This window comes from Sinohyriopsis cumingii, chromosome 1 (genome assembly GCF_028554795.1).
Source record: "Sinohyriopsis cumingii isolate HCF-2022 chromosome 1, ASM2855479v2, whole genome shotgun sequence".
Classification (NCBI taxonomy): Eukaryota; Metazoa; Mollusca; class Bivalvia; order Unionida; family Unionidae; genus Sinohyriopsis; species Sinohyriopsis cumingii.
The window spans coordinates 15,506,831-15,534,774 of NC_142961.1; the positions used below are offsets into that span (position 1 = coordinate 15,506,831).

Consider the following 27,944-nt stretch of genomic DNA (forward strand, 5'->3'; position numbering starts at 1 on the left):
TTGGTGCTCAGCATTAAGAGGTTAGTGTTAGGACTGGTCAGCCTGGTGTCAGGATAATGTGACTGGGTGGGACATAATGCAACATGTCTGCAGTATGATGCCCCAGTGCTAGAATTCACAGTAAACTGCCACACTGGAGACATCATAGCGATATGAGTGAAAAATTGTTAAAAGTTGCGTTAAAAATCCAAATCACACACACACACTCCTCCGATTACATTGTTTTCATGGGTTCTGATTTTTCATTCCACCAACTGTTTTGCCTTTGTTTCTTTCAGTAGTCATTTTTGATCTTTTTGCCCTCTCAATTTTATTTCATTATCAGTGTTCCTTGAAAGTCAGTTTTTTGAATTTATAATGTATCATGTGCATTGTCTAGTTGAAGTGTGTTACCACAATTTTATTACCCTTGTGGGTAGCATTAAGGTTGTTTTCACAGGATTTCTTTCAGCCTTACAATAGCAAGATGACAAATGTGGCTATAAAACTGCAGAGATATCCACCACACTTGTTTACCATGTAGCAAGTGTATACACTTAGATAAACTTTCTGCTCAATATACTTTCTCTGCCTCGTGGGCAGACAAGTTTGATATTTAACTGAAAGCTGTTGTGCTTACAAAGGCCTGGACAAAATCAGTCTCTTCACAGATGAACCCTTTTCATTCCATGGAGGGATCAATGGCACTTCCCATCTCGAGGAGGTAAAAGTTTGGACTTGTCAATCCTACCTCCATAAACATTTATTTCAAATGACTGGGCAGTCACTATAGGCCCTAATCCACATCTTTGTCACCCACAAGAAATTCCAGTGAGTCTGTCTTTAACAAAATGCTTCTTCAATTTCATGCGCTTCCCTTCAGCCTAACTTCCTTGGCCAAGAATTTTTTTACTGCAAAAGTGCTTGTTTGCTTGTTTAATATCACTGAGTTCCTATCCAGTATTTCTGAGACAAATGTCGCTTTGAAGCTGATTTAATCTCAGATTTGGTTAAGTCAGATCCAAGTGCTTGTCAAGACTTAATACATGAAAATAAGTGAATTTCCTTTTAAAAAATCAGGGATAGTTTGTATTCTTCTGACATGACTGCATAGATTTTCCCGTTTCTCATGTCTAGTAGGTCCTAAATAAACATTGTGCAATTTGATGTTCAAAATTCCTGCCATGACAGCCATCTTGAAAATCTTATTTCATCTGAACAGTTGTATCAAGATGGGATTTTCACTAAAAGACACTTTATAATAATTAGAGTCTCCTAAATAGCAACTGTCTAAAAATCTCTTTTGTGCTACTCCTCTTGAATGGAAAGTCATGTTGGCATGGGGATTCTCTAAAAGATATCTGATGTCAGTTGGTAGTTAATAAAAATGTTGACAAGCTGACATCCAGTATGGCCACTGCAGGAGCCATCCTGAAAATTTTGTTGTTGCTTTTCTTCCTAAACAGTAAGTAACATCAGCATGGGTTTTTACAAAAAGACAGGCTGAGTGGTCCATGATATATGTCTTAACAAATCACTCGAGCATCTCACTGCTATCTGTGAGTGTTCAAGTCTCAACTTGGTCAGTATAGGGTATGTTTTAAAGCTTGACTTGAGCTTTCCCTGGGTGGTGGCTCATCCTTGGTTGTTCCTCCACCACATATACTGGCCATAATGTATAGTTTTGTCTGCTAAAAAATGGCATACACCTCACAAAACCAAACTAGATGACTTTTTATGGTGTGTAGTTGGATTTAAATTGGAAATGGTGCCAGTATGACAATCTATTATAGCATTCATCTTGAAAATTTTGTTGCTTATTCTTGTTGACATTGGGTTTTTACCAAAATAATTTTAAATCTAATTCATCCCTTATGAAATATATGCCAATCGGATCACAAATGTACAGGGTCCATAAGGGACAAATTAATTGTTCCTTCAAGGCCTTGAAAACGCACTGAACATTCTAAATATTGTCTGGCTATCTTGAAAAGCCTTGGTTTTCTTGAAACCAAGAGGAATTAATAGTTTGTTTTACAGAATTAGATAAAAAGAAAAGGAAAAAAAGCAAAAAATTAGACAATCTCGCACTTATGAAATTAGTTCAATCCAATTCTGTTTTGGGATTGAATGGAAATAGGACAGACGATAATTGCAATGAACAGGATAAATCTAAAAATATAGAATACATCTAAGCTGAGAGAAATATTAATATATCTAATATGAAATAATTTAAATATCCATACACTGTTTTTAAATAAGCAGTGATATAAAAAAAAATCTTTACTTTTTGTTTTTTGTTTATGGGAATGAGTGAAGAAGAAAAGAAGGTAATGAAAAAAACATTGAGACACTGACAGCTGCTGCTGCTAACTATGCATTGAAAGCAAAGATCCATAGGAAAATTTTCTTTATCATGACATCAAAATAATTTGAGAAAAAGTGAAAAGGCCAAAATCACTGATCTTGGAGCTCTTGAAAACCAGCTTGATGACAAGCTACAAGAACTGAAAAATTCACTCTAAAATGTTTTGGACTTTGTAAATAGTGTAATGTAGATGTAGTAAAATGAACTTTGTTCATTTGCTACATTATTCTAATGCTCAGAAGTAGGATCTTTAATATTAATGGGAAAGATATCAATGATCACACTAGTGACTTAATGGGTTTTTTTTGTTTTTTTAAAAATAAATTTGCAATAAATGTTCCTTGTTTGGAGTAATAGTAAGTATTCATTTATTTATCCTTTAAAATTAATGTATTATTGCACCTTTGAAAACATGATTTGGAAACTTGAAAATTTTTAATGGAATATGCTACTAACCCTGAATGTAGCTGCTACAAGGAACATGTAGATAATCTTGTCACTAATTCTCCTGAATGGATGGGTTTTCACAAATTCTTCAGGTGGTGTTTAGCTTGTTGTGAATAAAGTTGCTGCACATCTTGTATTCACTTTAACAAAGCTGGTTTCAGCAGACAGCAATTACAAAGAAATAATCATTCCTGGAAATTCCTTCTGTCAGTAGAAGATCAGCCCATTTGAGGGACTTGTTGAATGAGTCCTTGACCCCAGCAACTTCAGAAATTGTTGGAGGCTTCTGCTAAGATGTAATGACAGGCTCTTTGAATGTGGATTGCTCTCCCTGTAGAACTTCTCCACCTTTTGAATGTGGATTGCTCTCTGTAGAACTTCTCCACCTTTGAATCTGGATTGCTCTCTCTGTAGAACTTTTCCACCTTTGAATGTGGATTGCTCTCTCTGTAGAACTTCTCCACCTTTGAATGTGGATTGCTCTCTCTGTATAACTTCTCCACATTTGAATGTGGATTGCTCTCTTTATAACTTCTCCACCTCTGTAGAGATGCTATTTTGGAGACTCCAACGATTTTTCTGGCACACAGCAAAAATGTTTAAATGGCTACCCCACTTGTTGTGGAGACACACTGCGGTCTAATTCTATCCCTAACAGCAAGATTCTAGGGATCAGCAATACCGTTGCAGGCTGCTAATTGGTGCCTATTGAAACCAGCCAAGGAGATAAGCAGTTTGTCCTACTTGGGGGTTCGTAGGGACCCTGAAAACCTGTTTAAAAAGCTTAAAATTTTTATAAGAAACTGCACCGGAAATCAACTACAGTAACTTGCACATTCGGTTTATCCTGGCTTGCAGTAATGGCAAGCAAGACATGTTTTCAGATGAGTTTGCTGTCCAAGCCGCAGTACACTCCTTGGTTGGAAAAAAGATGAAGATGTTTTTTCTGCTAGATGTAAATTGTGTTAAAAAATCATTCGGTATTATGAGATTGGGTGAAAGTGGCTTATGAATACACAAAAGGAATAAAACGTCAAGCGAATGAGAACAGCATATCCTCCATATTCGTTTTGAAGAAAGTCTTGACTGTGAGTATAAATATACATTATCTAACTTTTTCTGTGTCTGAATTAGAGTGTCAAAAATTTGCCGAAATCACATTGAATTTGAAGCCGGTCAAACTGTTGACCAGAACAAAGGAAAATACTTGGAGCAAAACTAACGAATGGGTTTAATTTTCTGATTTACTCACTATTTTATTATTTTCATAATATGTATTTATTTTAATTACTCTTTTTTATAAGTTTGCTTTATTATCATCATTATTATCTGTGACTTAAGTAATTGTAAGGGCATTAAAAGGGAAACAACTGTAATAACTGTAACAGTAAGCTTATCTCCTGATTTCAAATTTACAATTTATATATAATTATTCAAGGTATTTACCTTTTATTACTTTTACAGCAGGCTCCATTTAGATTAAAAATGATAAAACTAAATGAAGTTAGAGAAGTGAGTAGAAGTTGCGATGAAACTCTTCCAACAAGCTATACATTGCAGTACATTAAATGCGTAGAAAGTACCAGCAGTATACAAATTATGGCATGAAAAGGGCAGAATTAAAAATTACAATAAAATAATATATAATATATTCTTAATGAAATAAAAATGTAAAGCTTCAGTTTCTTTTCTTTTTCTAGAGTCAGCAGTCTGATTCAGGAAAAGTACTGTTACCACAAAATCTGAATTCTCAACCACCCTGTCTGGTACTGTCTACTACCCTCAGCATCTATGCAAGATCATGTAGCAAAAGAAGATGCAATAAGAGCAGAAATTATTTGGTCATTGCATACAATAGAAAACACTGCAGCTTTTCATCAAATTCCGGAATAAAACGAGTATTCCAGCACGTTTCCTGATAGTGCAGTTGCCAAAAAGTTCAGTCTCAGACGGGAAAACATCATATTTAGCTTCATTTGGATTGTGATAAAATGTGAAGAGTTTGTTTTGCTCTTTGAGAGTATGAATGAACTAAACATGGATTTCCATGTTCGTTTTTGAGATGAGAGCACAGTCAAGAGCAGGTATTTAACATGGAACTTTCTTAGTCATTGTACTGCCTCAGATATGGTCTCAGCATTAGAATCTGTGACAGCAAACCTGAATTTGAACAATTTGATTACGTTCTCTATGGATGGGCCAAATATTAATTGGGCTTTTTATATGATTGATTCAGCTCTGGCTGCTGAACATGTGTCACAGTGTTATATGCAGGAAGTTGTTCACATCACAAGGTCCATGGTGCATGTAAGACAGCAATGGATGCTATTAATTGGAAATTAGATAAAATTCTGAGATCCTTTTCCAGCCTTTTCATGACACCTGCAAGAAGAGATTTTGTTAATGTTATTGGTACTTCCACCTTTCCTCTTCAGTTCTGCAAACATGGGTGGTTAGAGAACATCGTTGCTCAGAGGGCTTTAAATCTGATTAAATCTTTAAAAAAAAATGTTGGTGAGGTAATGAAATAAAGTGTTTCTGACCCAAAGACCTAGTCCTTTAAGATTGTGAAAGAAGCTCCTTTGAAAGATGAATTTTTGGCACCTAAATTGGCATTCTTTATTTCACTTTCCAACCTTACAGAATACCAAAATGATGCACAGATGGTACAGTTTGCTCATCATGATTTAAATGCTATTGACATAAGTCTTCTAAAGAGGTTTGTTATCCCAGAAAAGACTGAGGAAATCAAAACAATAAAGACATGGTTACATTTCAAGTGACTAACCCATTAAATCATGTAACCAGACACAAGGTTGCTGTTGGCTTTGTAGCAGATTTTTTGATTTATGAACTAAAAATGGCCAAAAAAGTGAGTGAGATACTCATCTTAGAATTTAAGGATGCATGTAAAAGTATTCTTGTTTGTTTTGCTGACACATTTCTCACAAAATCTCCACTTCGCTATGGTTTAGTGAAACACATGGCATGCTCTGACTCTGCTGCCATTTTAGAAAGTAAAGCACAAGCAGAGGCTGCCATTTTAGAAAGCAAAGCACAAGCAGAGGCTGCCATTTTAGAAAGCAAAGCACAAGCAGAGGCTGCCATTTTAGAAAGCAAAGCACAAGCAGAGGCTGCCATTTTAGAAAGCAAAACACAAGCAGAGGCTGCCATTTTAGAAAGTAAAGCACAAGCAGAGGCTGCCATTTTAGAAAGTAAAACAAGCAGAGGCTGCCATTTTAGAAAGTAAAACACAAGCAGAGGCTGCAATTTTAGAAAGCAAAGCACAAGCAGAGGCAGCCATTTTAGAAAGTAAAGCACAAGCCATTTTAGAAAGTTTAACACAAGCAGAGGCTGCCATTTTAGAAAGCAAAGCACAAGCAGAGGCTGCCATTTTATAAGGCAAAGCACAAGCAGAGGCTGCCATTTTAGAAAGCAAAGTACAAGCAGAGGCTGCCATTTTAGAAAGCAAAGGATAAATTGAAGAGAATCATGCACTCATTAGTCAGCAAGAGAAAGTTCAATATTAGTTGTTGTGATGCTGCTCTTAACGGGTTTTCAGCATTTGTTGACTCTACCATTAACAGTGGATCACTTGGATCTTTTTCAATCAAGAAAGAACGTATTGACACTTTTCTTTATGACAAGCTTGCTCATCAGCAACAATATTCCAACCTTTGGCAAGTTGTGAAGACCTTGCTTCTCTTGTCACATGGGCAAGCCACTGTTGAGTCTCAGTAAATAAAGAAGTGGAAGAGATAAATAGAGCAGAAAGAACTTTGATTGCCAAAAGGATCATTATTGACACCGTTAGAGCTGCTGGTGGAATCAATAAAGTTGAAATCACCGCAAGGCTGATTATCAGTGCCAGCACAGTGCATAAAGGAGACTGAGACAACAACTAGGAAAAGAAAAGCATTGGACGCAGAATTCATGGATTTGAAAAAGAAAAAATCAGCACTAACTTATATAGAAACAATGAACAGTTTAGCTAATGACTCTGCATTAAAAGCTGAACATCAGAGGAACCTTATTTTCATCGGCACATTAAACAGCTTAAGGACATCTGTGGGATCTGGACAAGCATGTCGGTGATAAACTAGAAGCATTGAAATATGTCTGAATTTTGCATGACACTTTGTGCAGTGTATATTGCTCTCCTTTTGTGTGTGTGTGTGTGTGTATGTATGTATGTGTATATATATATATATATATATATGATATATGATATAACCTTTCAATGCTTTGTTCGTTGTTCATTTAGATCTTACCTTTCTATGGATGTGGAAAACAAGTTACTCTTATTATTAAAATTAATGTAAAATTGATGAGTATGCTATTATTTGTGTGCATGAATGTATGAACACTGCAATTCTTTAAACCTAAAAAATTTCACAAAGGCGTTTTTAAAAAACCTGTTAAAAAAAGCGTATAATTTAGAAATTGCTGCTAACCCTACCTACGGAGTCGCCCTTATTCCAGTGTCAAAGAAGGGCTGATATTAGCTCAGTTTTCTGAGGTTGATTGGATTTCGAATGGGTCTTTTCAGTGGAAAGGGTGGGTTGTCGTCTTCACTAGCAGAACTGTCAACCACTCTGAAAGACTCCCCTTATGTTACTTCGGTCTTGGCTGGTTTCTCTGTCGGAACTTCTATGGTACTTTGGGTATCCATTCTCCACTATGACTGGCTGATGCAGTGTATTTGGAAGTTTTCTTCTGAAGGATTTGTCTTGTCTACCTCTTGGGAGATTACAAGTCAATAAGGCCTAATCAGCAACAAGAAGTTGTATTTAATCCCATCTCATAATTGCCTTTGAATGGGGATCGATTTTCTCATCTGTCAAGGAACAATCTGTTCAAAAGAATTTCAGATACTTGATCTGTTCACAAGAATTGACAAGGGGACATTATTATCTGCTTTCCTATAACCATCCTGCTGATTTGGAATGTAGCAGCAGTGGATATTCAGATCATTGGGGAAAACAACAGGAAGGGTGACAATTATGTTTTGTAGATGTCATGTGTCACATGGTGGGGAAAATGATTGCAGTCATCATGATCCATGTGAAATTTAAATTGTTTTAAGGATTATATCAAGAAGAGAGATAGTAAGAAGCCATTGAAAAATAGACTGCCTTACTAAGAAGGTCTTATAAGGGTTGGCAGGTCTGATCCTCTTTCACACCAGGCTCAAATCGACCTATCCTATTGGACTATTTGAGCAAAATTGCCAGATGCAATGCAGTCAACATAATATTTTATGTCAAGTGGAGAATTTTGTGAATATAATGCAAAAGGAAATGCACTGCAACTGCCTTGTCTTTCCCCCAACAGCAGTTGCAAATAGTTTTCTTTTTTAGCTTTCAAGAAAAGACTGCTCAGCTTCCACTATTAAATGTAGGGCAACCCTATCTAACATGTTTAAGTTCTCTTAGGATTATTGTGTCACCCCCACTTCTTTAAAGACTGTTATGGTACTTGGCTTGGTGACCGTCTCGCTAGACAATGCCAATGTTGTGTGCCTTGCTTGCTATCTTAATACCCATATGAATCTTTGAATGAACTATGTTTGAGAATCCTTTCCTTAAAAGTCTTTCCTTTCCCTTGCATTTGAAATTAAAGTGAAATTCATGCTTAATCAGTGGGAGAAAATTGTTTACATTTCAGTAGTAACTGATTCAATCTAGTCTTTGCTATCTTGGGTTTCTGGTAGCTTCCGTTCCTGTTGAAATTGTTGATGATCAAACCTGTGACAGACTCCTTTCACAAGTTAAGAGATTCATAGTCGTGTCTAGTTAAATGAGGAGGAAAAGAAAGCGTCTCATTAAAAAGTACTTGTGATACTTTGGCAGCCACAATCTCGAGGTTGATTATTCAAACTATTGTCCATTCATGAGAATCAAAATTTAGACCTCTTGGAATTATTCATGTGTGGACGATGTAATGAAAGCTGCGTTTTGATGTTTGCACTCCACTTATAAGTGTACCTTGGTCTAATGGCACATGGTGGTGAATGTATACATGGTTTTGTCCTGGCCCAGCAAGGTATCAAGTCGTCTTCCAGTTAGAAAATCCTACTGCACTGACAAATTAATTAATGCATCTTACTGCTATTAAAATGTTCTTTTTGTTGCGTAAAACTGGAGTACGGAATATCTGGCTTGGACCGGGGACGCACATTCAGGAAAATGGTATAGGTGCAATAGTACCTTGTAAGTATTACATTATTAGAATTGGTTTTACTACACACACACACCACCAGCACCAGCTTCATATTAATGTGAAAGCAGTAAAGTTTATATACCACTCTGAGCATGCCGTTGGGTAACAGGTACCGATCAATTTAGACCTACCAGTATTTCTTATTTTATATATTTTTTTTAAAGTCTTATTCCAAAGAGTTGTAAGAGAATAGTCCCATCAACAGCATGAACAACAAAATGTTCCAAAACAACAAAACTGGTAACTGGGATAACTTGGCCTGTAGCATTAGTTGGCATGTCGGCAACATGTTTCAAGACATTTCATATTGGTCTTTGATAACTCAAATTGGGTATTGTTTCTTTAATAGTGATATTGTTTTTATAAGTAAAACCAAATAATTCTTACAAGTGAGAGTAGTTTGCACTCTACATTTTGGAAGAAAGATGAGAAAGCAGTCATGTCTAGAAAGAAAGAGTAGATACTGGTTTTACAACAAGATGTCTCAGATAGGTATTAACATCAAAGGCTGGTGTCATTGATGTCATGGTAAAGTTGTCATTGGTATAGAAAAGCAAGTAAGGTTTAATTTGTAATGCATTTGTAAAGATTTATTACCATATGTGTATGTTCCTATGATGTCTTTTATGAAGACAATCCAGTTGGTGCGTTGTATGATGGAATTGATTGAGTGGTATATTATGTCACTCTCAAATCCTCTGACCTATAAATAATACAAAACAAATTTTTGGGTGTTTTGAAATAAAGCATGTACAACAAATGAATTACAAAGTGAAATTTCAGTTTAATAATATTCCTGCCATATGCACTCGTCTGATTTTAAAACTAGCTTTCATCTTGATAGTCAGTGATGAACTTTTCCCAGAGCAAAAATTATGTAACATATATATTACAAGTCAAATCAACTGCAAGCGACATAGATCCTGATCTGCCATATGATAATTTACCTGCAGATCTTAGTCTGCATTTAACTCTTCTTCTAAGCAAGTATATACAGTACATTCAAATTTGTCCATTACTAATACTGCAAAGTTACCTATCATAATAACTTAATTTGCAGGAGAGATGAAAGTGTGGCTTTGTAGAGTCAAAACTTGCTCAAATAGCTTAATAGTTTGCCTTTAAATACACAGGCCCTGTGGTATAACTACCGTTCAAAAAATGTTTGATATCCAAAAAAGTTACATAACAGTTTAATTATACTATTTACTACATGATGAACATACAAGGTCCTGTTTGCTCTTGGCTTCAAGTTGAATACGGTTAGAGCAATGAACAGTTGGGTCACCTCACTGCATGTTTAGGTCTGTGATGTCATCATGCAGTAAGGCAGTTCATACTTTAGTTTTTTTATAATGTATATAAAATTTCTGAATAGAAAGTGGATTCTTCAAGATTGTGATGTGGAAAGTTCTATTATAATAATATTGCTTATTGTCTCAGCGGATGAGAGGGAAAAGCTGAGGGACGAGATTTATGAAGCCATGGCTGACCCTAAGGAAGACCAAAGCAAAGCAAAAGATGTGAAGAAAGATGCAGAGCCTGCTTCTGAAGAGACTGTAGAAATGGCAATGGATTTTGATGAAGACAAACCTGTCACAGTGCCAGAGGGAAAAGTGAAAGAGTCTGAAGAACAAGACAAGGCTGAAAAAGAGGAGGGTGAAAAGGACAAGGAGAACAATCGAGATGTTGAAAAGAATGGTAAAGCTGAGAAGCAAGAGGAAGAAACTGTTGACGTCGAAATAGAGGAAGACAATGCTGGTCAAAAAGATAATGAGAAAGAGGATTCCAAGCCTTCTTCTGAGAATGGTAAAAAGAATGATAGTGCAGACATGGAAGAAGGTGATAAGGAGAGTGAGAAAACGTCAGACAAGGAGAAGGAACCAGCTGAGGACAAGGTTGCACCAGAAGACCCAAAAGTAGAGAGAGAGGATGAAACGAAAATTATAAAGTCAGACAAGGATGATGCTGAGGACAAGGATGCACCAAAAGTTGCAGATGAAGAGAAGGAACAGATCAAGTCAGAAGAGAAAGAGGAACAGGTTGATGATGGGGATGAACCACAGGACACGAAAGCAAATGGAGAGGAGAGAAAAAAAGGTGACATTCATCACCACTTTTTCAAGTTCATGGCATGCCCAATTTAACTGTCACTCTTGTTGGCCCAATCAGGGACTTGCATGACACTTATTTTCTGATTATTTTAGCACATGTTGAATTTCTTAACAAAAAGTCTTATTTGACATCGTTGAGTTGTGCATGCTGTTGTTGCTCTGTTTTAATTTTTAACCAGTGGAAGGAAATATAACGACTATGTTTTACAATTTTCATCTAGCAAGTTTTTAAAAGGATATTTTCTGGGAGTCCATTGAAGTTGATAGTGGGCACCTATCCCATTAAATGTCCTGCACAATTCCAAATGTTTTCAAATTCTGACATTGTCTTTAACCATACACACACACACAAAGGGTTGTGGTTCCATTTACAAACACCCTTGAAAAAATTCATTTATTCTATGCTCTACAAATTCAGTGGAAAGCTTTGATTGGTGTTACTGGAATCTTGTTAACAAGACTGTTTTGCAACACCTAATGAGATTTATACCAAGCAAGTTTTTTTATCGTGGTATTCATGGCAAATGGGGTCAAACCTCTTGATTGGTTGACATGCTAGTTGGTGGTGTTAAAATTACTCGCATCTGTGGTGGGGTCATACACATAAACCAAGATTCACACTTTACTGCAGGTTGTATTGACATGACCCTTAAATAGTAGGTTTTGGAATATTAGTAAAAATTGGGAAAATCAGATCAGTGCAAACGAATCAGGGGCTGGCTTGGCTGAAGTAGATCTAGGTTTCATAGTAGGTTCAATAGAGTTGATGAGGGAACTTTTACTGTAGTTTTCTGCTTTAAACTGCCCCCATTTTTCGTGCATAATGCATGCATGATGAAATTGGTGCTTATAGCATTTTGTATGAAAAGTACTGATTGAACAAAAACACTTCAGATGAAAGGGTCAACAAGCCTCTTAAAACTTGTAATCAGCATAGAAGTATGAATGGTATAGGTCTCCACAGAATTGAATGATTTTAACTTAAGCAAATTTAACATGAACATGATTTCATATGAAGTTGTTTTTAATTTAATTTATGCAGTAAAGAAAAAAATGAAAGTATTTGTCTAAAACAGAAACTTTTGGATTCGTAAATGGCCATTGTGAATGGTATTGTAATTGTTATGGATTTTAATGCCATTTTTCAGCACTAGATAGGCTGCACATGGTGGCCAGTATAATTGACTAAAGAAGAACCTACTGTCAAGCTTTCTGTATATCCATCTTTGTGATAGTAAAGTTAATTAAATTTAGGATATTTTACTGACAATTAAAGGAAGTGAAACCAAAAATTTGCATGGACCACTCTTGCAACTACCACACAAATCAGGATTTAGCTGTATTCAGGTTATCACACAAGTAAGGGGTTTAGCTGTATTCAGGTCATCACACAAGTCAGGGGTTAGTTGTATTCAGGTTATCACAAGTCAGGGGTTAGCTGTATTCAGGTTATCATGCAAGTCAGGGGTTACCTATATTCAAATTCATTATCTTTATTGGACCTATGTCATTTTGGTTTGAGTATGTCGTGGCAAGATTGTCATCGCCCACCTGAAATTGAAGAGACAAAATGAAATGAACCAAATGAATGTCAAATTGAGGGGATTATCGTGAATCCTTTCAGATCCATCGCTATAGAACTGCATTTTCTGAAACTTTACTGGAGGTAATTAAGGTCTAAGTGTACTTCGGAAATTTCTTTAGTTGAATTTTACTTTGCCATCACTGCATTAATCCATATCATACGTCAGGACTTTTAAGAGCACCTTTACAACTTTACAGTACATGATATTTTGTTACAACTTACTCAGAAAACCGCCAACTGCATTATGGGGGCCTTGCTAGGTTTGGCAGGTCTGAGTCATGGGGACACAATTTTGTTCAGGTTTTTTAATCACATATTTCTGTTATCGTTTGTCCAACTCACTTGACAATTAGTCCATCTCTCAAGACCACATTTGCCATTCTCCATCCACATGGTGTAGCCATGTGATAAAGAAATAAAATGGGGACACATTTCAGGTGAAGCTTGTGTTTTTGAATACATTTTACATGCATATCTCTCTTGCTCCTGCTGAAGTGTTCTGCCCTGGGTTGGCCATGGGACCAAGAATGATCTTGGACACCACTGGTGGTAAAGTTTCTTGGTGTACGTTATTGTTCCCATCACTAAATTTCCATAACACCTTACCCCAAGTCTCTTCATATTGGAAAATAATAGTGTCACATACTCAGTTTTGCTCAGTATCACACTGCTTTGCATTACAAGGTTAGTGTTAGGACGGGTTGGCCTGGTGTCAAGATAGTGTGACTGAGTGGGACATGTCACTTCTCTGCGGCATGATGCCCCAGTGCAAGACATAACTATAAACTTCCACACTGAAGACATCTTAGTGATATAACTGAAACATTGTTAAAGCTACATTAAAAATCCAAATCACACACACACACTAACAAAATGAGTTGGCATCAAGAAACTTGGTAATGGGAGGTGTGTACCTTGAGTACTGCAGTTTCATCTCAAAATTGGTCACTGTGACCCATATTTCATGCCTCGCCAACTAGAGTTAAGTTGTTTCAAGTTTATTTCTCAAGCTGTGGCTTTCGCCCAGTAAAATTGTGATGGGCAATGTTAATAGCTTATTGAATGGATTTTGACAACCAATATATAAAATTATTAAAAACATTATTTTATCAGTGTTTATATGATAGAATAGAAAAAGATCTTGTTTTATTGTTTTATCTTTTATGTATGTCATGGATGATGTTGGATTTCAGCCTGATGGTAGGTGTATAGTGTCAGTTAAAAGTTAGACATTAAGATGTATGGAGAAAAAAATTGCAAAGGGGCTCCAACATTTTATTGTCTGGAACATATTTTTTTTTGATAATTGATATTTACAGTGGCTACTTGGGTATTGTGTAATCGATTACATTCTGGTTAGCCCATGGCAAAATGGTTTATAAAAGTTTCTACATAACACATATAACCTGTCACTTTTAAAGCATTGTACAACCTTAAACCATTCAGTTTAATGGAATAATCCTTGAAATGTCTTGTAAACACATTGAATTTCAAACAACCTGCTTTTATCATTAAAAGGTCCTTGAAGGACTCGGGGTACTAATTCAGTTCCCATAGTAAACCTGTGCAAACCAGTAACTTAAAATTTCTGAGTGCTCATGATCAAATCTATATTTATCAGTATAGATGAATCCTGGATGTCAGCTTCTATGTAGAGGAAAGGATATGAGCCGAGTCATTTTCTGGACCTGCATGTGTTTGAAACATGTGTTTTCAATTCTGCAGCAGAGTCAGGTGCTATTTTTGTAAGGTGTGTTCCAAACTCAAGACTTAAAGAACTGAAATTCCATCAATAAAACAATGTCTAATTTTTTTTTCTCACTTACAATTAGGATAAGCTCTCAAAAGATTCTTTTTCCTACAACATAACTTACATTATTAACCAATCCTGGTCAGCCTAACCCATATATACTCTATTTTATGTTAACCCATTTCCAGGCTGGTTCCCATTTTTCCATACCATTAGTACCATGTGTCATGAATCTTCTAAAACTTGTTCTTGAATTTAGATCACTTTTAAATTAAGAAATTTTTTTTTTTTTTTTTTTTTATGTATTTCAGAATATAAGGAGGGTGAGATAAAATTGGTGGTTGAAATAACAAGCAACAGCTCACAATGTCATACATCATAAAACTCTTGCTGTAGGAACCATATCTTTTCATTAATTAATAAGTTCTGCTATTTGCTATTGTGTATTGAAAATAAAATTGACCTTGGAGTCATGAATTACAGTGATTACATGTATTGCAGTCCGCCAGTCCATACGATTTGACCCCAAGTTTGATTGAAATGACCCTTAAAGAATGGACTAGGGGAATAATAGCAAACTTAAGAAAATACGATCATTGCCATCAGGTAGTGGTTTGTCCATGTTTGATCCAGATTCAGGTTTCGTACTAGATTCATTTGAGTTGGTAAGGGGACCAATCTAACTTTACATGATTACTAAACACACTTTAATGTATGAAGTTTAAAGTCACCAAATTCAAATATTCCTTGCGTATTTAATTATTTGTGCTTCAACATTGCACATAAATTAAAAAATTAGTGAAACTTTTCCAAAAACTATGATAAACTGCCCATATATTTAATGATGAAGTTGATGCTAGGTTTTGCTAGCAAGGTGTTAAGAGACAATAAGACTCTTAAACTGTTTAAACAATCAACATTGAAGAATAAAACTGAAATAGTTAGATCCCTTGGGGAACAAATTTAGGAAAGGCAACAATTTTTGTCTGTATGATTTATGGTGCAAGTGATAATTACTGTTTCCACTTGAAAATAAAGAGAGAAAAAAAAGCCCTTGAAGAGAGGAGAAAAAAGCCCCAAAGATTGTTTGTTTCAGCAAGAAGCTTCTGAGTAAAATGTGATTTGGATTTGCAATTTCTAGAAATGTACTGGAGGTAACTGAGGTCAGAGTGTACAGTGCAAACTTACTTGCTGCACATAATGATCCCCCTCACTGTGTAGTGTGATCACATGTCTGAACTTTTTAAATGCATGTTTCCAAGTTGGCAAGAGCGGTACATGATATTTGGTTAAACCTTACCTTAAATTGGTCTTTTGGAAAAGTTCTGACTGCATGCTGAGGTCTAGTTAGGGTCGGTAGTTCTCTGTATTGGTTTGTATTTTCATAACCAGTTCACATGACATCATCCTTCAGTTTTCTGTTTAAAACTTTCGTTTCACCTTTGGAGCCATTTGAGATGAAGGGATGAAACTTGGTGGAATTTATATACCATCGCTTGAAGATGTTGTGTACCTCATTGGGGGTTCTAGTGATGGGTGAATGACTGCTTCATATTTTCACATTGGCTTTCAAACTTAACATCTTTTTAATTTCAGATGAAATTTGGTTTACTATTGTATTTTTACCAGAAGATGCATTACAGTCCATGTTTGAGAGCTTATCCTCTAGTTCAAAGTCATTGGACAATATTTTATGATGAAAGCTGTTTGAGATACATGAATGAACCATGGTAAACTTGTGCTTCTCAGTTTTATGGCATCTCTTAACACAGTTTATCTCCAGGGTCACTGATAATTTATTTTGCCACTTTTTTAGCAATTTTTCTCTAATGCTTTTTAAGCAATGAAACATGGTACTGCTGTTTTCAGCCTCCATCTATTGAGTTCATTTGCCTGGTCTTGCCTCTCCGCCTTGGACTCAGGGGATATTGGCTGGAGCCTGGGCATGTCTCCCAGTTAAAACCTCGGAGGCCTTATAACTTTAGGCCAGTTTTCTAATGATCACCTTTAATTCTGAAAAGTTTTAGCTCCTAGTTTATCTTTCTGCTTTGAACAGATTTACTTGGGAATAATGATTCAAGATTGAGACTACTTCCTTGATCAGAAACCCCATAAGGCACCCTGACTCGGCTGTCTTCAGTGATTTTAATAATACATTAGTTCATGTCCCAATCTTTGGAGAAAATGCCTCTGGTTTTGTCTTGACCAGGAGGTATTTTAGTTCTTTTCAGTGTCACCTTAGCACCCAGAGCTTTACCAAGGTCATGGGAAGTGGCAGCTCACTTAAGGTTATTATGATCCCCCTTTCCTTCATTATTTCAATCACTGGTTGATGCACATCTTCCAAAATTCCTTTCTGAGAAACTCTCTTGCTTTTGATCCACATTGTCCCGTCTTTGTCTTAACCAAAACCTAGAATCAGATCTTGTCCCTTCTCAGGACGTCATATATGTGGTGGTGAATTTTCTCACAGCATACAGAGTTATGTTCCTCTGGATCCGATTTTCACCACCACTAGCTCCCTAAATTGGGACCAGATTCTTAGTGGAGCCATAGTTTACTTCATCCCACTTCTTTTTATACACCAGTATATTGGATTTGGGATGGTGTGCTCACCTGGAGCCAGTGGGTGTAGTTCTTTACTGGTTCTGGTCTAAGGAAGAAGCAACCTCTTCATATTAATGACTTGGAAATATGGTCAGTTTTTCTAGCCTTACAGTGTATACTGGCCTCGTAACTCTAACCTTCATTTACAACCTTTTGGAGATACCTCGTATCATCTGCCAGACAAGAGCAATATCCTGGTGAATAGTCCATCCAGAATGGCCACTAAACCAGCAAGTGTGGGGAGACTGGAGTTGACTTGTTCACTACAAGACTCCATTCCCAGATAAGGGGGCCTGGAGGATAGATGCTTTCACTCTAAGTGGGATCAACTTCCCACAATCAAAAATAATGCTGCAAGTATTGCGCCAAGTTTGGCTTGTCCCTTCTACATTTGTATGGGTAGCTCCCGTAGTCTAGACTGTCATGTTTCAATAACCTACTTGACCTGTTGGACAAGCGGGCCCAGGAGATTACCACTGAGGGACCTGCTGTCACAACAAAGATTTTATTTTGCTTCTTCTAAAGAAGCAGGATTTGGAAGTGATTCTACCTACCTCTGGATTCCTCTGATATTTTAGGGAGCCTCAGTAACACAGCAGATAATCAAATTTGTAATCCAAGGATTTGGTAATTCTGCCCAGGTCAGCACAAGATGAATGCCTGATTGTGTTCGTTGGGACAGGCACGTAGCTTCTATTTCTTTGGTATGATATCACCACAACAGTGTTAATAGTACCAACAAGCCACAAAACGAAACATCTCCATTATTTTGGCATCCACTATTTCCTGTTGGGTTGTCCTCAATATTAGGAGAGCTTGTCAGTCCAGTTGGCCTATTTAAATCGCTCCTGAGCGATGTGTGATCTGTGTTCTTGTAGTGTTGCATTACCTTTTACCTTTGATCTTTAGTGCTTGAGGGCAAGATCGTTTTTACCAGTGGGCTTCTGTGGCACAACATATCAGCTTGCTGTTGTGAATACTTCTACTGAAATGTTAAGTACTGTAGTATTCTGAACCAGATTTTTTGAGGCCATCATTATCCCTCCAGACTGGTAAATTCAGCAATTGTAGCAAGTTATGTATTGCTGCAAAATGTGGCACTGGTGTGGAAGACCAATTGTGATAAGTGCTTTTGAGAAATGATGGTATGGGAGGAGTCGGCTAGTATTTTATTTTCACCCACCAAGCATAAAATATAACTGACATCACCCCTCACCTTGAATATGTTTCTTCAACACCATCACATATACAATTTCTGTGTGGATATCAAGCCTAGCATGAAAGCATTTTATTTGTTAAGATGCAAGAAGGTCCCTAGAACAGCTTGGTTTTTATGAAATTTTCAGGATCTAGAGTGTTTATTTACCGAGACAACAAATTTGTTCAAGCCTTCATAGTCGGTTTCCTGTAATGCTTCCCACCCACTTTTGATAATTGGATAGTTAGGGTATAGGGTCAGAAGTTTTAATTTGCCAACAACGCTTGGCGTTGGCATTGTTATGTGTTTAGGCTTTTTCAGATAATAACAAGAAAATAATAATGAATCAAATCCAAAAATAATCCAAGAATTAAAAAATAGAAGTCGTAGTAATAAAAAGTCCTAATGAAACTGAGGTTGAATCCCGATGAAATCCAAAATGGGAGGTGATGATGTATGCTGTGTTCTTCGTTGAATCACAGAAAATAATATTCTAGTGTTTGAATTCTGTGTAAATTTTGATAACTGTATTCGTCCAAGAATTAAGTTAAAGCACAAGTATTTCCATGGAAAAGTAATCTCTTGAAATCCAAGTAATTTGAGGAAAACAAAATAATTAGCAAAAAAAACTGGTCACAACATAAAACACCTGGACATCTCCAGTGTTAAGGTAAGTAATGACTATTCTTTCTCAAAACATCAATAATAAATCTAGCTGTGGTGCAAAACAGATGCCCGGATGTGGATCAGTCCTCTAGAAAAATCTGATATATGTTATTTGTCATGTACTCCAAAGTATGGCCTTGATTTCATTTATGAATCTTACTCTGAGAAATAATTTTAATGTTTTTTAAAAGTTGTTTACTTCAACTCTTAACTGATTTTGAATCAATGTCAGGAACTAGGTCAGCATTATATACAAAGTTTCTATTTTTTATGAAAAACAGGTCAAATAGAACTGAACTGAATTTCTGGAAAATGTAAAATCCAGTAAATAAAGTACATTACAATAGCATGTAATGGAATAATAATAAAAAAATAAACAGACATTTAAATTAAATCAAATATACATAACAGTGTATGGTAGCTGCATATTAGGAGGCCTAGCAAACTTAAAACGAGTTTACATCAAACAAAAGCTGCATCAAATTGATAAGAGGATTTATTTTCTGAGAAATGCGATTATAGCATCTGTTGTGTGTTTAGACAGCTGTGGTTAATATTGTTGGAAATCATAGTAAATGCTGAGTACCAAGTCAGATTTAATCACTGCTACAGCTTCCTTTCATCTCCATCCATTTAACACATAGCATATGCTATACTCAAATTTTCTGAGAAAATAAATCCTATTGAAGGAAGGAATAATATCCAAGGAAAAATATAGCAATACATTAATAGTATAATTAAAATTAATTTTAAAACACATGCACACCCAATATACATTTACTGGATAAAGACAATTTTAGAAAATCATCTTATAGTTGGGACTGTACAAAGATTTATTTTAAGCATAAATATGAATGTTTATTGCAGAAATTAATAAATCAATGATGAGACTGCCTGTAATAAAGTTTCAGGTTCTGAATCAACTGGTACAGGTATTTTGTGATCTCTCTTCCACCCCCACCCCCCACCCCACCCCCCCTTTTTTTTTTTTTTTTTTTTGGTTTGTTTTTCTTCTAAATATCCCACTTTTTGACCTGGTAGTTCTTAAGAAATTTAGAACCAACTTGATCAAACTTGATCGGAATGTTTCTTAGAATGTGATGTATCAAACTATTCTACAGGGGTAATTTCTCTGAAAACATACACTTTTGAGAGTCCATTAGAGGCTAATGCATCATTTCATGTGACATGGGTGATACAACACATTTTGCAGAATATTTGTCTCTGGTTTTCTAAACTACAAGAATTCAGTGCCTACACTCTACAATACCCACAATTGGTTGTGTTAAAACATTGGTGTAACAAACTACTATTTGATGCAGAGTCCAGTGAAGGGTCAGAATCAACAGAGAAAGAGAATGGCACTGAAGAAGAGGAAGGGGAGGAAGAAGAAGGGGAGGAAACTCTGGATGAGGGAGAGACGTCCCAGGATGAGAAGGAACCTAAAGAAGGAGAGGTTGGTGATGTATGTATATGTGGGTGGATTGGAGATGTATTTTTATTTTTAACTGCACTTTCTTTTTACGTATCATTGGCTTTATCATGTTAAGAAGATGTGGGCCAAGTGCCTTTTCCAGGGACACTGCAGTTAATTGGTTCAGGTAAAAGGATAATATTCACAGTTACGATTTATATCCAGTATTTGATCGTTCATTCTCAGAAGATTTGCATCTGTAAAGTGTCGGAGATATTCTGTATTAAAGATGCCAGTACAATACTTTTGTATATTATTTATCCTGAGTCACTAAGCTGATTAACTGTTCAGTAACCATGTTCAGTAAGGATATACGCAGTATTGCATCCATGTTGCATTTCATAGAATTCTCCCATTTTGTGAGCAATTCGTAAAAACATGAGAACTTGACCACTCTTAGATAAAATTTGAAGCTGTTATAATCGGCCTGTATCTAAGAAATTTTGTTTAACACTTCCATTGTGGATAATGCAAAAACTTGAATGTGGTCATGTATATAGGAGTTAGTTTCACAGGATAATAATGTATTTTATATTTAAAAAATAAGCACACAGCATCCTTACTTTTTACATCTTGTTTTGAATTATTGAAATGGCTTTGTTAGTCTTGTATAAATTTCATTATTGGATCACAAAGAGTTCACATTGTTGCTAACATCATTTTAGGACCAAAGTCTCTCTCTCTCTCTCTCTCTCTCTCTCTCTCTCTCTCTCTCATGAAAATGAAAAAAAAACAGTGCAAGTAATGTTTTGTTAATTTATGTATATGTAGAGTGTGATTACTTTACCATGTGTCTTGAGCGATAGACTTGTATCATGTGGTGTTGGTTGGTTGTTTGTGCTTGGATTTTTCATTTATTTGTTATGCAGACATAAAAATAAAATGTTTTTCATGGGACAGAATATAAAAATTTGAAACTGTCCAAAAACTTCCAGAAAATGTGGCAAGATAGACTGAATAAGCAAATTCTGCCTATGAAATTCAGTTAATTAACCTGATACTGCACTTACTAATTAGCTCTACTGGACAGAAAAGCTTATGAAGTGGCTTATCATTTCACCTGTCATCCGTCTATTTGTTTTTTTCCTTTTTGTTTTTTTTTGTTTTTGTTTTTTTTTGCTTCTCCAAAACCACTGCATGGAGTGTCACAGAACCTATTGTCAGAGTTGCTGAGACTGGGAGGAGAAAATTTCCAAAATAATGTTCTTTGTCTGTACATTGACTAAGTGGTTGGGATGACTTGCCTTTAAGATCAGAAAGACACCTATTGATAAGGCAGAACATACCAGTCTTGCAATGCAGTGTTGCCCAGCAGCAGACTTACCAACACTTACGATTTTATAGCAAGTCTTAGAGAAATGACCCATAAAATATGGACTTGTAGAATAGAAGATACAAATTAGAGAAGTATGATTGCTTGCAGTAAAATCCAGTTACTGACTAGTCTGGGTTTAATTCATATTCAGGTTTGGATTCAGTGGAAATGGTCAGTGGACCAGACTAACTTTAAAGGAGTACTTCAGACACTTTCAACACAGGAGAACCTCAGATGCTTTAAACTACATGTGTTTTGTGATGCAAAATGTCTGTATGATCAAGCTGTTGCTTTTTTAAAAGCAACTTTTCAGGCAAAAAGAGACAATAAATTAAGTCACTACAGAAGAATTAAGGAATATTCAGATTCCTGGAGGGAAAAAGCAGGAATGGCAACAAATATGTTTAGTTGACATCTGTTGATTTGAGTGTCACATGGCAGAAAGGTAATGTCACAATGGCCCTAGTTAAATTTAAATTTTTTTCAGTATTACATCATTTTGAGAGATAGCAATAAGCCTTCGAGCTCCTTTGGGTTTGGAACAGCAGTTTGTGAAACTATGGAGGTAATTCAGGTTGAAGTAAACTTTACAAACTTTTTTTAGCTGAACACAATGTTTACCATCCTTGTATCAGTCGTGCATTACACTCGTTGACTTTTAGTGCATGTTTTCATGCTTGACAATAGTACATATTTTGTTACACCATACTGAAAACAGGTCTGACTTGAGGAGAAAAAAATATACTGATTTAATGACGTCTTGTTTGGTTTGGCAGGTCTGTAGTAATAACAAAATTCATGGTTTGATGGGTACCATGTCTTTCAGTACTTGATTATTTGACCAATGATAGAGGGTTGTACATAAAAAGTATAATACTACTATTTACTACATAGTGGGCATTGTGACCACACTGTGACTAGGTTGCAGCCACCTTTAACACTCATCAACAGATACATGCAGTTCAGCATTGAATATTGAAGCAGACTGAAATGACCTGCACCATACAAGTTTGTTACTGCAGTTGCCCACAGGGTAAACAGGAATAAGAGTCTGGAGCATAAAGGTTAAATTTTCCAGACTGGATATATTGCTTTTAACATTTTTCTGTTAAGACATTAGTTTCAAAAACATTATTTTGTACATCAATCCTTCTAGATATTTTTTTTTTCTACCTCATTGGTGGAACATATCTAAGTTTACTTTAGCGTTTCGCTCCAATATGTTAAACCTGGTATGTGCCTTAATTGGAGAGCATATGCTGTTTTGTTGTTTTTTTAATTTAGAGTCTGAACTAATATTAATAATTCTATTAACAGGAAAACGCAGATGATATTTCAAATCTACAGCTAGCCTGGGAGATGTTAGAGTTAGCAAAAGTTATTTACCTCAAGTAAGTTATATTCATGATTAATTAGCTCTACTACCATACTTACCGGCCTATAAGTCGATGCAGAGTATAAGTCAGATGAATCTTGACCCCAAACAGGTGTAAGCTTGGAAAACCTGTCTACAGCTGTAGGATATTTAATTAGCATTTAAATACCACTACGAAATCCACTGTACTTTAAAGAATCAAAGTGAGATCTTTGGATTTTGAGTTGTCCTCCATATACATTTATGTAAATTTGTTAATAGATTGCTACTGGAGTAAAGTAGAACCCTGTTTAGGTTGTCTGCACGATAATTAAAGGTCATGGTAAGTCATTGAAAATTGAACACCTCATTTCAAGGCCTTGAAAGTCGTTGATTTTTAACTTGGGTCATAGAAAATGCATAAAAATAATATATGATAGAAAATTTTACTTTCAAGTCATTAATTTTACATTGCATCTGGATGGAAGTACAGTTTGATTTTCCATCATATGCTAGCCATTCCTTCATTATCAGAATCCACAGGAATTAATCGGATGTCATGCATAGCACACAATTTCATGTGATGTCTTTTAACAGATAAACATTTTCACTTACTGAGTTTCAATTTTCCACCAAGCAAGGACCGTTCATTTTCATCATTTTTTTTAATGAACAGTCATAAGAAAATGCAGATTCAAGGATAGTTTGTTACAAGACAAAGGCTTTATTAAGTGGCTGTGAAAAGATGCACAGAGGGCTTTGCACAGTGTGCAAGAAAAGCAGAATGGGCATTGCAACTCTAAGTGGCCAGGCAAAAAGAAAGAAACACTTGGAATTTAAAAAACCTGAGCCCTCTGTTTCAATGTCAGCACAGAAAAATCTGATTCTTTGTCATTGCTGTTGTCTGCATCAGAAAAGCTGGTTTCATCTTCATCAGCAGGTTTTGCAATATCAACAACTGATGATAGGGGTGCCGTTTCATTGATAGGTTTTATGCCAAGCAATGTGATATGCTTTAGGCTGCAATATTATGGACTTCAAAAGTAGTTAATAGTGATTATTCACCTGCAGTGACAATGGTGCACTTTTTCGGTCACTGTTTCCTGACAGCAAAATTGCTCCACAGTACAGTTGCAGTGACTAGAAAACTGCCTACCTTAATTTTTGGCATCACCCCCTACCACAAAGCCAAGCTTAAGTTGATAACTGTGTATGAAAATTTGAACAAAGATGTGCAGGACAAATGTGCATAATATCTACTCTTCCGTTACCAATTTGCTTGTTATATGAATCATAAAATGGATCTTGTATGTATTTGTTCAGTACAGCCTTATTGGAACAGAGAATCAGCCCCCTGAGTGGGTAACTCCCAACATATATAAAGGTAGCTAACTTTTTTAGCATGTACATGCATATGACATAGTTTATGATTCAGTGGATGTATACGTAATCTTAACCCATATAATTATTTTAATGCAAAGCATGTTTCACATTGAATTTAGTAACTGACTTTCAGGAACATTTATGCTTTTCTTCAAGTCTGCTTTTCTATTTCAGAGAAGATACCAAAGAATCCAAAATTAAAGCTGCAGAAGCCCATTTGAAACTTGGTGAAGTCAGCCTGGAAACAGGTAAGTTGCATGCACTACAGTGATGATATAATGTAATAATCAGATCAACACATTTGTCTTTGAATAGCATGACATATTTTCCAGTGACACTATTTCACAATGGCAACATATCAGTGTTAAGGTGTTGTTTTCAAATTGTTGGTGATGAATATGTAATAAATCAGTGGCTGTATGCAACTTAGATTTTGCTTGAATAGTGCCAACTTTATAGCATGTGTCCTGAAATACTAAGATTACTTTTTTTTGAGAGAAAAATATTTCTTAATAATAAATAAGTCTTATGTGCATTTTGAAAATATCTTTTCAGAGTTAACTTCAAATGCTTGTGTGTCTTAGCAGAAGAAAAAAATTGTATTAGCTTATTCTGACCTGCCACTTATTCCAATTTGCTCTTGATTTTTTTTGTATAAAATGGGAAAATCACAATTTGCCATTTTTTTTCCCCTTCACCAAATCTCAATTTTTTTAAATGTCGGACCTATTCTGGTGTAGATGCAATTGAACAAATTTATTATATCCTTCATCTTCTGACAGATGAAGCTACAGCGTTGCTGAAATTGGACCTACTACTTGTCATTTGTATTGCTATAGTAAAAGACATATAGGTCATGTATGCATTCACTATCTATTATTTCTGTAATGAGTGTCATTTTTTATTTGATTCTACATACCACCATGTCGGCTAATTATGCGCATTGGGTAATTCTGTGTAATGATACATCATTTCTGTAAATATTGGATCACATGTTATTTTTGTTAAAAAAATCTATTTTGTATTGAGAAAGAATGATCGTACTTTAATAAAGGAAAGTGATATTCATAAAGTGTACAAAAATATCTTGCATTTTGACTCTAAATGCATATGAAAATGTGATTTCTAAATGTCAACATGAAGACCCACTCCATGACCTTCTTGAACTGGTAACTCAAAATATCTTTTAGAATCATACAAATAAATGCATTATATAAAAGATGGAAATGTATACCTTAAAACAATACTGCATTTTAATCCAGGTTTCCAATTTTGCAAGTTGTCCCACATGTACAAACTGCCTGCTACCCAACATGTCAACTTGCCACTAGAATATAAAATCTCAAGAAATTCCCCGGCCTATTGTCTGTTTCTAAATTCTTAGTAATTTTTCCCCATCAACACATTGCATCCTATTCTTTGTTCTCTTCCACATAATAGCTTATTTTTTATAAAATGTTGAACTTTACTAACTTTTTTAAAAGATCAATTTAGTTTGAACAATATCTCTTGCCATTTATTGGCATTGTTACATTGAATTTTGTAAAACTAGCTATAAACCTGACCTAATTACTCGACTGAACTGCTGACAGAAACTGTCCAAATTAATGTATTTCAATTATATTTTCCGATGGATACACATTAATCTTTTCAAAGCTGCGCGCAGAATAGGCCAACATATCGCGAGTCAGGAAGATATGGGGGTGGCATCCCCTGTGTCCAAGATTAATATTATTTTGAACAGAATATTCTGGTGACAACTGCCTCTTTTCAAATGGTAAGCATTGCTGTATTTTGGTCAATTGGTCGAATTCGGTATGCATTTTGCTTCAGTATTGGAGATGGAAACTTTAAGTGCGCAGAAATGCTTGACAGCATTGTACCTTTAAAAGGCAATTATTCATTTTATTTGGATCCTCATACAAACATTTTCCTTTTCATTATTTCGACTCCCCAAGAAGTACATGCAACAAAATCAGTGTTAAAAGTACATGGACAAGGCCAACTACAGTTGTGATCCAGTCCAATCTGGATTGAATGTCATGTGATGTCACTGTGAAAACTGCACATGTTGATGAACAAATTCATACTACCCTATATAGTGACAACTAGTCTGCTTTTCTCTGGATTGAATGTCATGTGATGTCACATTGAAAACTGCACATGTTGATGAACAAATTCATGCTACCCTATATAGTAACAACTAGTCTGCTCTTCCCTGGATTGAATGTCATGTGATGTCACATTGAAAACTGCACATGTTGATGAACAAATTCATGCTACCCTATATAATGACGACTGCTTTTCTTCTCTGGATTGAATGCTTTTCTTCTCTGGATTGAATGTCATGTGATGTCACAATGAAAACTGCACATGTTGATGAACAAATTCATACTACCCTATATAGTGACGACTAGTCTGTGCTCTTCTCTTAACCCAATTTTAGTACCTGGCCACCATTTGTAAAAGTCCATAGCTATTGTTAATTTTTGTCTGGAAGTCACTTGGTGACAGTTAAGGTGCAGATCTTTCAGTAAGCAGCATTGAATAGACCTAAGTTAAACAATATAGCAATAAATTTTTAAACAATTTATTTTTTATTTAACAAAAGTAAACAATAACCCATTATGCTTTTCACTTGAAACATTTTCAGATGCCATTACTATTACTAATCCAAATATACAGGCCTTCTAATTTTCAAGGGGGGAAAAAAAAAGTTAATGATATCATGGTTCACATTTGGTAAGGGGGAGGGGTTTAGTAAAAAAAAAAATTCTATCTGACCAACCCAAGTTTATTTTGCATGAAACCAGAAACACAGATAGGCCTAACAGATGAAGTAGCATCTAATTGCTTCAACTTTTCCACTCCAGTTTGAAGAGATATATGAATTTGGTTTCACAAGCTTGTGTATACAAGTTTTCCAAAATAAAAAGAGATGTCTTTTTGGTGTCCCAATGAGACTATCCTACTGTAAATAAGGTTCATTGCTGACATTGAATGATTTATTAGAATGGAAGCATTTGTAGAATATTGTATTTTACCAACACCCACATCCAATTTCCCACAGGTTAATTTTACATCCAAATTACAACTTGGCCACTATTAAATAATAGCTAATTGAAGTTGGCTTTGGTTGCAAATTATTGTCCAGATAGTTTTTAGTAAGGGAAAAAATGCAAGTCACCTGAATGTAAATGATGTCAATCTTCATGCCTGTTTTGATATCCGAAGGTATTTATTTGGCATTTTTATACTTTCTTTCCTTCTAGAGCAATACGAACAAGCAGTTGAAGATTTTAACCAATGCCTGAAAATACAGAAGGAATACATGGAACCTGAAGACCGGGCCTTAGCAGAGACGTATCCTTTCATATTGATTGGCATAAATTTATTGATGTGTATCAAGGTCTATTCAAGGTCCTATGATTGCAGAATTTGACAATATCTTGAAAGCCACACAAACCTCGACTGAAAGCACC

At 35.7% G+C, this 27,944-nt stretch overlaps 1 protein-coding gene across 3 annotated transcripts in view; it reads left to right on the plus strand.

Moving 5' to 3' along the window:
* Window positions 1-27,944, plus strand: part of LOC149806449 (protein HGV2-like) — a 71,007-nt gene that overhangs the window by 23,884 nt on the left and 19,179 nt on the right. For 2 of the 3 annotated variants that reach the window (XM_089953487.1, XM_089953493.1), the window contains exons 5-9: window positions 10,460-11,116; window positions 20,259-20,401; window positions 23,043-23,116; window positions 24,637-24,710; window positions 27,735-27,825. In XM_089953487.1, the coding sequence (XP_089809613.1) occupies window positions 10,460-11,116; window positions 20,259-20,401; window positions 23,043-23,116; window positions 24,637-24,710; window positions 27,735-27,825 (1,039 nt within the window). The remainder of the gene's footprint in view (window positions 1-10,459; window positions 11,117-20,258; window positions 20,402-23,042; window positions 23,117-24,636; window positions 24,711-27,734; window positions 27,826-27,944) is intronic. The other variant, XM_089953502.1, reaches the window with a different exon arrangement.